At 45.3% G+C, this 13,259-nt stretch overlaps 1 protein-coding gene across 2 annotated transcripts; it reads right to left on the bottom strand.

The window, feature by feature from the left end:
* Positions 1-1,599: 1,599 nt before the first annotated feature.
* Positions 1,600-13,246, bottom strand: TK2 (thymidine kinase 2). 2 transcript variants are annotated; one of them, XM_041462854.1, is made up of 10 exons: positions 13,150-13,246; positions 12,382-12,419; positions 11,558-11,632; positions 10,146-10,199; positions 8,101-8,190; positions 6,666-6,739; positions 4,095-4,183; positions 3,723-3,802; positions 2,412-2,492; positions 1,600-2,025 (listed from the first exon to the last, which is right to left on the bottom strand). In XM_041462854.1, the coding sequence occupies exons 1-10, from the start codon at positions 13,244-13,246 to the stop codon at positions 1,927-1,929; spliced, it is 777 nt and encodes a 258-aa protein (XP_041318788.1). In that variant the 3' UTR covers positions 1,600-1,926. The 2 variants fall into 2 exon arrangements, with proteins under 2 accessions (XP_041318788.1, XP_041318789.1); XM_041462855.1 differs by lacking the exon at positions 13,150-13,246 and adding an exon at positions 12,983-13,121.
* Positions 13,247-13,259: the final 13 nt, after the last annotated feature.

Genomic DNA, 13,259 nt, shown 5'->3' with positions numbered 1-13,259 from the left:
GAACTAAGTTATATTGTAATGTCCTGTAGAGCAGGAAGAACTTCCTGAATTCCATGAAGTTGCATTAATGTGGGATTAGAGCAAAACACCATTTCAAACTGGTAAGATCTGCTTAACAAAGCTACTTTAACTCGATGCACTTCATTTGCTCCTCCAATGATAAGATAATGAGCATCCCACCTCTGATATGAAGTGTGTAAAGCCTGGGCAGGAAAGAGTCAATGCCTTGCTGTGCCTCAGGCACCTGATGGCCACTCGGGATGTGCCTGGAAAGGGGAACAAAGGAGCAGAGGGTAGGGCAGCACTTCCTGGAGCCAGATTCCTGCTCAGGTCCAAGGTGCCCACACAGCACAGGAGCACGAGTGGGCAAGAGCCAGAGGGGCACTGAGACCACCCAGGCCTCAGAATGCCCCTGACTCCTGCCAGGGAGGCTCCACCCGAGGGCTCATGGCCCTCAGAGCTAGAGCTGACAGGAGGAATCATTTCCCTGGGGAGGGATACAGCTGTTCCCATGCTAAATGGAATGTCTGCAATCCTCTGAACCTTTCGTTTGGTGGGTACCACCCCAAGGGATCAAGACTGAACATTGATCTGACCATGGACATCAAAATTCCAACAATCCAGCCTTGTTGCTGTGAGATCTCTCCAATACCTGCTCTTACCCTTGCCTTCCATACTTTGTGGTATTTTGTACCTGAATGGAAAAGAACCCAACGAGCTGCACCCCTCCTCTCTACTGCAATTCAGTTGTTAAAAAATCACAGAATTACCGAGGTTGGAAAATAGCTCGGAGGTCTTTGGGTGCAGCCTGTGACCCAGAGCTGTGACCCACGCCCAGACTTCCCCTGGAGCCGCAGGGGCCATCACGGCTGCAGTGCAGGGCCCGGCCCTTGCCCCTGTGACCTCATGGCAGTGGCCTTGGCACATCCTCCCAGCCTGGCCAGGGCCCTCAGCAGAGCCTTCCCATTCCTACCCAAGGGGTATAACCCCTCTTAGCTGAGGGTCAGTTCAGTGCCCTCCTCCAGACCATCAGAAAAGGCTGAACAGGGCTGTTCCCAGCATGGATCCCAGGAGATCCCATTCCCACCACCCTGGGACCAGCCATCAGCTAGGCCCCATCCCAGCCAAGCTGAGGCTGCAGCTTCTCCAGGAGATGTCATGGGAGAGGGGCTCAAAGGTTCTGCTGAGTTCCAGGGAGACACATCCACAGCCTTTCCCTCACCCACCAGGAGGGGCACCTGGCCAGGGAAGATCTCCTAAACCCAGACTGGAAGGGGCTGATCCCGTGGTGATCCTGTGGTTGGTGATCCCATGGTTGGTGATCCTGTGGTGATCCCATGGTGATCCTGTCCCTGCCCTTTGCTCACACTCAGGATAATCTGCTGGGCACCAGGGTCAAGCTGAAAGCTCTGTCATAAACAAACCTCCCTCGTACACACCCTGGCCATTTGGTGTTGTTTCAGCCCAATTCATTGGGCACCAGGGTCAAGCTGAAAGCTCTGTCATAAACAAACCTCCCTCGTACACACCCTGGTTTTGTGTTGTTTCAGCCCAATTCACCCCAAAGGGATCATGAAGAGAAACCTCAGGTACCCTCTCTCAGAGGGATGTTGTAATAAACAGTTTATTTTAAATTACAAAAAAAAAAAGTGAAGTTACTTCTAGGAAGCAACAGTGAAGTGGGAAATGAGGGATACATGCCATATTTTAGCTGAACAGAACTGACACAGTAAAGCTGATGTTTTGTCTAAAAACACAAAGGGAATTGATTCATATTCTGTTCCTGACTGGTACCTGATAATTTCAGAGATCTAAGTTCACAGCGTTCTACAAAGCATAGTGCAAAAACAATACCATTATATTTAAATATTACAAATACCAACTCAGACTTCAGTAGATGATTTCTGATACAACAGTCACAGGCTTCTATAAACAGTGTTGTCTGTTGGCTGGGTTCAGTATTTGGTCCCGGTTTTCCTCATACTTCTCTATCATTTTCTGCATGTCATGGTCAGCTCCAATAACCTTGGAGAGAAGAGGATGAACACTGACAATAACTGACACCATAAAACTTGGCTTCTTTTGAGCAGAACAGAACAGGACTACCAGTGCAGCCAAACTGGGATACTCCTAGGGATTTGCCCAAGTTGCTTTCTGCTGGGAATTTGGCATTCCCTGAAAAGCTCCATGGCTGATCCTGCAAGCAATCCCAGTGAACAGCCTCTCAAATTGCACTGCAGAGATGGCAGACCCCACTTTTGTGCTATACACCAACAGCTATCACCTTTGTCTGAGGTTGTCCTTCTACAAAGGTTATCAGAAAAGCAGATTTATTTACTTTTACCACTAAACAATGCTCCTATTATTTGGAAAGCACAATCCTAATTGGTTATAATAAAAATAATACTCACAAGCACTGGGCAGGAAACTTCAAACAGTGCACGTTTAATGAGCCACTCTTCATAGAGCTCATGAATAGCTTCTAAATATTCCTAGAAAAGAAGCACTGGAATAATACAAATGCCCAGGGATGACATACACATTACAATCTTTTATCATTGGGAAGTAGTTAAGAGACACATATAAAAGCCTGCAACATGTATCTTTCACTAACAAAAAATAAAAAGCATCAGAAGGTTTTTGAGAAAAATTAATTCCCAGTACAAACTTTAACTCCAGGAAGACTTCGAAGACACAGCTTACAGGAGCACAGGGCTCTCAGCTCCTTTTAAGATCAAGCAACCATTATTCTCTCCCACAGGTAAAATGTGGTTCAAGATTTTACAGAGAAAAATACAACAAAGTGAGGACAAAAAGGGCAAGGCTGCAAAGAATATGTATGGGAGGCACTTTCTGTGTCAGTACATTTCCCTAGAATTCCCAGTTCACTTTCTTGTAACTCAATTTCCTCTAAAAGCTCTCCTGCCTGTCATGAACTGGCTTTTTTCTTCATGGAGACCACTTCACATTGCTCATTTGTAACTGCTCCCCTCCTCTTCAGCAGAGCTGCAAAATAACACAAGGGCTCTTCAAATCCATTACAGGAGGATTTATTCTCCAAATTTCACATGGCCCAAAATTTAGCTCTTTGCACAGATCTTCAACTGATGATTGCTTCTCCTGAGCCACCCACCCAGGGCTGCAGAGGGAACTGCACTCATGTCTGCTCAGGCTTCTTGAGAAGCCTTGTGGCATGAGGAGCCATGCTGTGAATTGGCACAGAAATCACTGTTCCAGCACCACAGCTTGTTTTAAAGCAGATTCCCAAGCTCACAGTTTTCAAGGAGCTGCTTCCTTTCAGCCACAGCAGAGACACTTTTCCTGCACAAACATCCTGGTGGGAGCAGACAGCAAAGTGCCCACGGAAACCTCAGCACCTGCAAGCCCAGGCACAAGTGCTTCACCTGGGTGCTTTTGTGCCATTTCATGGTACAAAGGCAATTGACTTTTACATCCTAGAGAAGATTACCAGTTGATTAATGCTGCACCTAAAGTCAGCTACAGTGCATTGATTACTACAGCAGAACACCCGGGAGAGTCAGCATGCAAGACAGATCATTTTTTAAAAATAAATCTAAATTCAATATTCAGGGTTTAGTTTGCAGTGGAAACAGCTGCACCACATTCTGGCAATATACTCAGGATACAACTTTAGTATTTAGATTGGAATCACTCTGTTTTCAAAGTTCCTTGTAAGCACATATATCAGAGGAACTCCTTACCAGAGGAATGACTTTTTCCTCTTCCCTGCATCGTGTCTTTAGCCTCTCATAACAAACTTCAGGAGATGTCTGCAAATAAACTGCAGGAACAAAAATGTTAATAGTTATGTTCAAAGATCAGCTTTAAAAGCAAAGAAGAAACTCACTTCACAAACTATGGAAGGGAAGGATCCTGGCTTGAGTACCACCACTGAACCTCCCCTTTGGCACTACCCAACCCATGAACCACCCACAAACCCAAGCTGTCTGATGGTGGTCACTTTTATATTGAATAATGTGATTATTTATGAGGCAAGAAACAAGAATTATTTGTTTCTCCCAGAAAGGAAACCCACCCACAAACACGGCCCTCCAGACCCATCAAGGTGTTACCTATCAAATCAACTGAAACATCAGTGTTGTTCTGGATCCAGTCAAACCATTCACTTAGGACAGCATAATCCACCTCTGGCATTTTTCCACTGAACAAACACAAGAGGCATCCCTCAGTGAGCAGCATGCAGAGATCAACTCCAAACTCTCATTTTGCTCACCTGACCACAATCCCTCCCCATTGACTTCAACATTTGTGAAAAGAAGCCCATGCAAATTGAAGGCCACATAAACTATTGTTTATAAAACAGAAAGACCAAATACTTTCCTTTTTTTTTTTTTTTTTTTTTTTAAGTACTCAATGGTATTTATTGCTCAGGTTCTCTGTATCAGCATCAGTTCAAATCTGTCCCAGGGCATGCCACCATAAGGGCTGGATTTACTGAGCAGCACCAACAATTCCTTACAGAAGCCACAGTAAAAGGCAGGAAAAATATAATGTCAGTGTGTCAATAAATTTACTCCCACTGGAAGAAATATTTGTGGAAAGAGTAGTGAAATATTCAATATGCTTAACTCTGAACTCAGAGCACAGAATGCTGGAGACAAATGTCCCAAAGGTATCTCAGCAACAACAATAAAGTATCAGACAACTCAAGTAAAAGGGAGTTACTGAGGACATGTTAAGAATCACATACTATGTTTTTATTAGTGTATCAATTTTCACTTATTACCATATTCCTAAGTGTCAAATATTACTAATTTTACAGTATCCTCTCTACAAAACTGGTGACAGTAACACATACTCCATACTCTTTCCTAAATGCTTCTGCAATAGAAAAAATGTTATTAAGAAGATGGACTTGGGAGGCTCCTGTGCTCTCCAGCTGAATGATTAAGACCAGTTAGGCTATTTTAAATAGGATTGAAGAAAAATATTCCACAGATTTCTAAACCAGTCCCCTGGCAACTTGCTTTGATCACTTGCAAAAGTGAGCAAAAGTAATAAAGATATTTCCCTAAGTATGGAAAAAAGCAAAATCCCTGTTTGTCCACCTCCCCTCCTGATCTGCCATCCAGAAATGGGGTGACACTGCTCACTGCTGCTCTTCTTGATAATCACAATCAGTTCTGGGTAGCAGGGATCTACATCAGCCAAACTCTGTGCTACTTTCCTCCAGGATACGTGGGGGAAATAGGAAGGCTGAAAGGAAATAAGAAAAAGCTCCACTGTTCTTACCCTAAAAGACAAATACATCCAAGTCAATTCTGCATTGACCTGCCCTACAGACAGCTTTCTTCCCTGGGTAATCCTGGGAGGACTCTGGCTCAACATCCATAAAGATACAGGGTACACAAAAGGCACAAAATGGCGTTTACATTTCCAAAGTTTGCTGGCATTTGGCTCCTACCAAGTCAGGTTTTTACTAAGTCCAACGTGAACAGAGTGAGTTTCTATCCCAAGCAGTGATGGACTCAGGGACGCTGAACTGCAGTGCTCCCCTACAGCACACCCTGCACACTCATGTGCACACACTTAAGACTCACCTAACACAGCCAGACTGACTCCTTTTTTAATGTGTCACAAAACAGCTACTTTCACACATTCCTCAATTATTCCTTCTTTTATTTATAATCCTTTTACACATCCTTTTCTTTTGGCTTGCTGTTGGTACTATCAGCTGCCTTCTAGCTTGCTGTAACAAAACAAAGCAAATGCCTTTTTTTCAACATTTAAAAAGTGCAAAACATCTTAGATGCCCTTAAAATTGTTGTTATTATTAACTCACAGTGTTGCCACAAACAGATTTAGCCTCATAGCAACTAAGTATTTAGGAAAAAAAGCACTTTGTCTACAATGAAAAAAGAAGTCAGTAACGAAAAATGAGGATATTCCAGGCTGCTTGCAATGTGTGGACTGGGATGAACAACTTGTTTCTCTCCCCACTTCCAAAGGCTTTCCCGTGGCAGAGAGGTGCTCATACAGCATGGATGACACCTTGTGGCACAAACTGGATTGGTACCTCCAGGCCACTGAAAAACCCACTAAAACCCATCCAAACAAACAAACAAAACCCTGATTCCTGCACTATTTCAGTTACTTTGGGACAGGGGAGTTATATCTAGGGCAGCTAGGTGTAACTGTTATAATTGTTCTTTCTTTACTCACAGCCTACCAAAGCTTGCAATTTATTTTGATCCTGTCAATCCTGATCCTGAGCAAGAGCACAGGACTTGCTGCTTGCAAGAAATGCCAATTCTGGATGCCAGGCTGGATAACACTGCCCAGCCTACAGTCTTATTCTTTCTATCTTTGTGGTTTTTTACCTGTCCAGCATGTGTTTGCTTCAAGCAAGATTTGGGTATTCAGCTGGAGAGCCAGTAACTTCAATAGATGGTGTCTAAATAATACTGAGTGCTAAATACTCAGGAGCACTGCTGAAAAAGGTTTTCCAGAGTCCTACAGGAAATGGGCAGCACAGCCCATACCAAACATACTGCCACTCCAACACAGAACTGGCAGATTTCACAGGCCCCTTAAATGCACATTACCAAGAAATTATCATTTGATTAGGTATATATTTAAAATAATGAATCCAAGAAAGTAAAGCAGAAAACCACATGCCATACCTTCGATAGAGGTTTTCCACAAAAATGTGTTTTGCACTGTGAATCGACCGCTCCATCATCCTTATGGGGGAAATCTGCAACACAAAACTTGACTCTACATTTTCATGCTTGTTTCTTTTCACACTCACGTGGCACATATGAAATACAATTTTCAGATCTTGTGAGAAACAAACTCACTGGGAGGGTGGGAACCACAAGGCAAACAAGGACTCCTGATCTTACTCTGATTTGTTATTCAGACACCAGTTCAAAGCCAAGTGCTCAGCATTCAGCTGAGCAGTGGAAGGTAACTCAGGGTACAAAAAAGCAGCAATCCATTTGGGATCTGCAGAACAATGGGAACTATTGCTGCCCAAAGTGCTGCTCCATCCCATGCACTGCTGGGTCACAGCACACAGCTGACATCAGACACATTCAAGAAAGGAAACAGGACTTTTAAAAGAAGTAACTGCAGCTGACAGAGCCCTGGCCTCAGCCAGCCCTGCACGTGTTCCACCAGCACTTCATGCTGGAGCAGGGAGATCCTCTGACACTCCTGGGCCTGACAGAGCAACTTCTCACCCAGGTTTCTGCACATTAATGAAGCAAAAATGGCTCCAGCAAGGCTCAAATGACAAAAAAAGCTCAGACTGAAACAGAGGGAAATCCTCAGGAATTCTTGAATGAACTTCTTCTCCAACAGAACAGGATTTCTATTGTTTTGGAAATACACCTCTTCCAAAAACTTAATGATTATATGTGTCACTTTCATATTTGGCACCGCCAACAGTTTGCCCTGACACAAACTCAGAAAACAGAACATAAGAACAATCAGTAAAATATAAGCCTGGTATCTAAGACCAGGTCTTGTAATCAGGGAATGGAAGACAGCATAGAATGTAACAAAAGGTGCTTGAAGGAGAAAAGAATGAAGAAATCTTGATAAAAAGGCAGGATGTGAAATTTAGCATTAGAAAAAAAGAAAAAAAATTACAAGAAAAAAAGGAAGTCAACCGCCTGAAAAAGGAATAGAAAATGGTAGTGGAAGTATTTTGCATAAACAGAAGAAGAAATGGCTAAATTTGTACTAGACAGCACGAAGCAGTACTATGAATTCTAACACGATAGTACTTGGTATTTGCCAAAGATTTGAAAAAATGAAATTACAGACAAATCACTGACATGAAAGGAGGAAGAAATTTGTACAAGCCTAGCCCTGGAGGGTGTGCCCAAACAGCAGGATCAGTTTGGGGAAGTTGTGAGCAGGCGGGAGGCAGAGGTTTCACTCCCAGTGCACACGCTGAGCATATCTATGTCTGCACCACAGAAATTCCTACTCACTGCAGGAACAAAGAATGAATGCACACTGCATCCTAACTCTTGAACAGAAGGTTAAAAATATTTAGCACTCATAACCACATCTAATTGCTCTTAAAATTAAAAGAAGTTTCCTTACCATCGGCCTGGTGTGCTGCTCCAGCATGGTCAGCTGCACATAGGTCTGCAGAGTTATCCCCCACCTTGATGCATCCTGGTACATTAAGGCCTGGAGTCAGAGATGGAAGCAGGACAGATGGACATTTGTTAGGACACACAGCACAACAGGAAGTTGGGTATTTAGGAAGCTTTTGCCCTACAACAGCATTGCTCTAAGAAGTGCACTAAAACAGCTGACATCAGGCTTGATCAAAATGAAGGGATAATTTGCTCTCCACAATGGAGATACAGAATTACAGCCCTGTCCCTACAGACACTGGGTGGGAGGCTGGCTGAAGTCAGCAGGAGTTAGTTATTCTGCACATGGAACAGTCAGAACCACGTAATGAAAAAAACCTACCTACTCTATTTTTGTGCCCTGACAGATCCTCAGTGCACCCAGTGCATCCAAAAATCGTACAGGGTTCTAAGTATGGTCTGGGCCTCAGAAAAGGTGTCCTTTAACACAGGCTATTCTTCCCAAAGGATCCTCACAGCAGCTCTCAGGTAGCTGTTCCACTTTCTGATTACTGCAATTCCACACTCACATAGAACTTACAAACAACAATCTATCCTCCACAGCAGAGAAAGGATTTCACTCAAAATAAAACATCATTCAGTGTCTGTTGGCCGAGGTGACAAGTTTTAAGCCAGCAGCAAAGCTTCAACCCACAGGTCTGACTTTCTGCTTTGCTCCCTGCCAAGATCAGACTATCCCATTGCTCCAAGGTTGCTGTGGTGTCGTGCAACACATGCCTCACCCCTTTCCTAACAGTCAGAAAGGCATCAGCAACTCCTGGGAGGGACAATTTACTGTTCCAGAGGGCCTGTGCTAACACTGATAGTATTTAACATATGCCAGGACAAGTATGGCTTGGGGTGTGTCCACACTGCAGACTGCAGAGCCTGAGCACAGACCCCTGCCTCAGCCACAGTGGGGTTTCTGCAGAGGGGCTGAGCCCCAAGCCCAGGGCTGACAGCAGGGACCACTTCCAGCATCCCAGCAAGGCCAGTGTGCAGCTGCAGCTGGGACCCAGGGACATCCTGGGGGGAGCAGTTCCAAGAAGCCTCGGCCACCCAAAAGACAACAGAAGCCCTCAACTCCTCACCGGGCTGAATTTTCCTTACCTGCAACAGCCACAGGATCATAGATTCATGCAGGGTTAAAGGGTTGGAATGGCTTTAAAGGTCATCCAGTGCCACCCCTGCCATGGCAGGGACACCTTGCACTGTCCCAGGCTGCCCCCAGCCCCAGGGTCCAGCCTGGCCTTGGGCACTGCCAGGGATCCAGGGGCAGCCACAGCTGCTCTGGGCACCCTGTGCCAGGGCCTGCCCACCCTGCCAGGGAACAATTCCTCATTCCCAAGATCCCATCTAACCCTGCCCTCTGGCACTGGGAGCCATTCCCTGTGTCCTGTCCCTGCAGTTCCTGAGGAATTCTCCCTCTCTGGGTTCCCTGCATCCCCTCAGACCCTGGAAGGAGCTCTGAGCTCTCCACACAACCTTCATGTCCAGCCTGAGCAGCCCCAGCTCTCCCAGCCTGGCTCCACAGGGGAGGTGCTCCAGTCCCCTCAGCAGCTCCATGGCCTCCTCTGGATTTGCTCCAACAATTCCATGTCCTCCTTGCGTTGGGGGCACCAGAACTGTTCACAGAACTCCAGTCCAACAACATTAATTGACCAGATCCACCCCTCACCTCACCTCACCTCCTTCCCTTCTTTGAAACAGGCACAAGCACATATGGAAACAACTGCCACACTCAGGGTTTACCTTCCTGGGAATTGCTTTAATTCCCCCCATGGGACACACAATCCTTGCCAAAACCACACTTTATATGCAGTGCTTCTATTACATGCATGTCTTAACCGCAGTAGAAGCTCTTTTGCTGTGTGAAGCTTTAGTTTTTGCTGTGTGAGATTTGGATCACACCTTTTGTAGCAGTTTTGCTGGCTGATAAAAAGCCATCACACATGTCTTGCTAAAAGAACAGCCACTGTAACTGCAGGAATAATTTCTGCCACTTACCAGGATATTATGACCTCGAACATTCCTCCACTTGGTCAAGGGTTCCTTCAAAACCTGGTTAAAAATAATTACTCCATGTTAAACACATCTTACATTCAAAATACTTAATGTGACCCTACAAGTGTACAACTATTCTTAAGGAATACTTGTGCAGTAAATCAGAGTATTCAGGACTTGTATTTGAAAGCTCATCACACTTAAAAAACCAGCACTGAATTCTGTAACACAAAAGGTAATAATGAAAATAATGAACACTGCTAAAAATAGAGACATGTCAATATCCAGCCTCTTCTTAGTATTTTTAAACACTGATAGATTACTTCATAAGCCTGGAGTGAATTTTTTTTTGAGTCAAAATCAGTGCCATCTAAGGGAAAGAACAGGTTTGCACAGTACTTAGCATTTCAATGACAAGCCCATCCCCTCACAAATTAATTTCTCATAAAGTAACACTTGTCAGCAAAGGAAGAGGATCAGACTGCTAACACATTCATTTTTATTTTATTTTTGTCTTCGAACAAACAAAATGTATAGAAATCTTTTACAAAATTAATCAGATTTTCCCTGAACAGGTAAAATCACAAGAGACCTGCCTGGTTCAAACAGGGTCTAAATCTACAATGATACTGTAGAGTCAGGCCTAGGAGAATGTCATCAGCCTGGGAACTTAAGCAGCTACTTAAAAATGCTGCACTGTAGGCAAATTAAAGTCTGTTATCCTGTGGATTAACAGTTAATTACTTCATAAGGACAATTCCTGTTAAATTACCAAAAAACATCTGGCAACCAAGCATTTCTATGAGGACTCCTAAAACTTATTGCTAAATGTGTAGCTAAGTCTGTTGGGGAAAGCATTAATATCTGTTGTACAAGAACAATTGTTCACTGAGGTTTGACCTTGATTTTGTTTAAAATGCAACAAGCCTGCCCTTCCCCTAGCCTGTTTCTAAGCACCATGAAATCAAACACCAGATCAGTCTAAGAAATCTCCTGAAACAGTTCTAACAGATTTTCCTTTTATTAAAAAAGCCATCTATTCACTGAGATGTCTGTTACATGGCATAGGTATTTTTACATAATAATTCTTTACTTTGCTTTTACCAGACCCATCTAAGATTTCAGTGACATGAAACAGGCAAGTCCAAACATGCCCATGCTCTGCGGGTTGCTGTTGTTTTATAAAGGCACAAACACTGATTCACAGGTTTTTCTGGTATTTTGGCATCCAGTACACCCCATATGTGATCTACATTTCTCTGCTGCAGTTTGACTGTAAAAGGTTGGGGTGGTGCCCCAGCAAACCCCTGGCCAGCCCCTGCTGCTCCCTCCTCTCACACCCAAGGACATGTTGGATCTAAGACAAGCAGCTGCTCAGTGAGGGAAATAAGGACAAAGAAATGTGCATCCAGTACCTCAATGCTGGTAGTCTGTGCAAAATAATCCAGGCATGTTGTTTTTCCACTGGCAATGTTGCCCTCGATACAGATCTGGTGAAAAGCAGAGTCACTTTGTCACACTGTGGCAGAGCAGTGACAGCGTGTTAGAAATGCCCCCTGCCCGCTCCAACACACCAGCTCCCCACGCTGGGAACAGATTATTTCATGGGATCCGTTTGGATGTTGTGACTCTCCCAGACTTCCACTTTTTCCCCTCCCTGCTACCCCCTCAGCCAGCCCCTGTCCTGCTTCCAGCTTCCTTCCCCTTCCCAGTGTCCCAGGGGCTGCAGAGGGTCACCTGCTGCTCCGCACTTTGTCACAGGCCACCTCAGAAACCTGACTCCCACTTCAAAAAAGTGCCAGCTGGAGTAATAAGTTCAGCATCCATTATACAGATAGCTTAAACCTTAAGAGGGATCACATTTTTATTTTCAGAAACCTAAACAACTAAAATAAACTAAGAGAATTTTTTTTCAACTGCCTTAAAATAATTTATAGTCCAGGGGGGTTATACAAGGCAATGGCAAGGCTACACATGCAACACTGAACCCAAACTGCCACCTGTCCTGACACAAGCCCTCACAATTTTTGCACAGATCTCCCACAATTTTACCACAACTTTCAGAACCAGACCAGCGTAGCCTTGCAGAGGGTATGACCCAGTGACAGAGCCACCACTACACAGTGACACAGCTATGGCCTACAGCTGCCATATACACACACACTTAAATTATAATGGAATTACAATGAAAGAGGCTGCACTTTTTACTTTGTTTTCTGAACAAAATGCAAATACTTACAATTCTCTTTCTAGCGTCTTTTTTTATCAGATGCTTATCTAGAATGGAAATAAACAACGGTTAAAATCAAAGCGGTTTTCATAACTTAGTTATACTGAGGAGCTTAATGTGAGACCCTCCAGGCCCGTTTTAGGTTCCCTATGGCTTACTATTTTCTAAATTATCAGCCTTCAAGGTTTTAGGTAATTATTGGGTCATGTAACAGACACACTGTGGCATCGACTGACACAGATTTAGCCGAAGTTCTCCACTGTCCCTGACACTGCCAAGAGTCCGACGGTGAGTGCTCACGCTTTCATCAGATTTTTGCTCCATCTGCTGCTCCTCAGTGGGTCTCACAGGGGAAAAATGAATTTCGGAAAGACCAGTTGGAGCAGCACCCACTGGCCTCACAGGCCCGGCGGATTACAGAGCAGCTCCAAAACAAGCACCTTACACCTCACGACAGCAGTAAAAAACCTGTCCAAGCCAAGCTGAGCTTACAGGACCCTTCACCCAGCCAAGCACGGCAGGAAGGCAGGGACGGGCTCGGCGGTCAGCCCCGGTCAGAGCTCCAGTCTGATCCTGCTCCTGCTGCCCCAAAGCCGCTCCAGAGCCCGACCTCTCTCCTGCTCGCCCGGAGCCGCTCCCGGCTCTGACCCCGCTCCTGCTCCCCCGGAGCCGCTCCAGCGCATCCCGAGGGCCCGCACGGAGCCGAAGCCGGGCCCGGGGGCGGCCGCCCGGCCCGGCCCAGCCCAGCCCGTCCCCGCGGTTCCGCCTGGCACTTACGGTCGGCAGCGGCGCGGGGCCCGCCCGCCGAGGGGCCCGGGACGGCCGTGCCCGCGCCCCGCCGGCCCCACGCCCAGGCCGCGCCCCGCCGCCACATGGCCCATTCCCGC

Source organism: Pyrgilauda ruficollis, unplaced genomic scaffold, assembly GCF_017590135.1.
Source record: "Pyrgilauda ruficollis isolate IOZ18807 unplaced genomic scaffold, ASM1759013v1 scaffold160, whole genome shotgun sequence".
In the NCBI taxonomy this organism is placed as follows: Eukaryota; Metazoa; Chordata; class Aves; order Passeriformes; family Passeridae; genus Pyrgilauda; species Pyrgilauda ruficollis.
The sequence above is the reverse complement of the archived record's forward strand: the minus strand, read 5'-3'. Positions and strand labels throughout refer to the sequence as shown.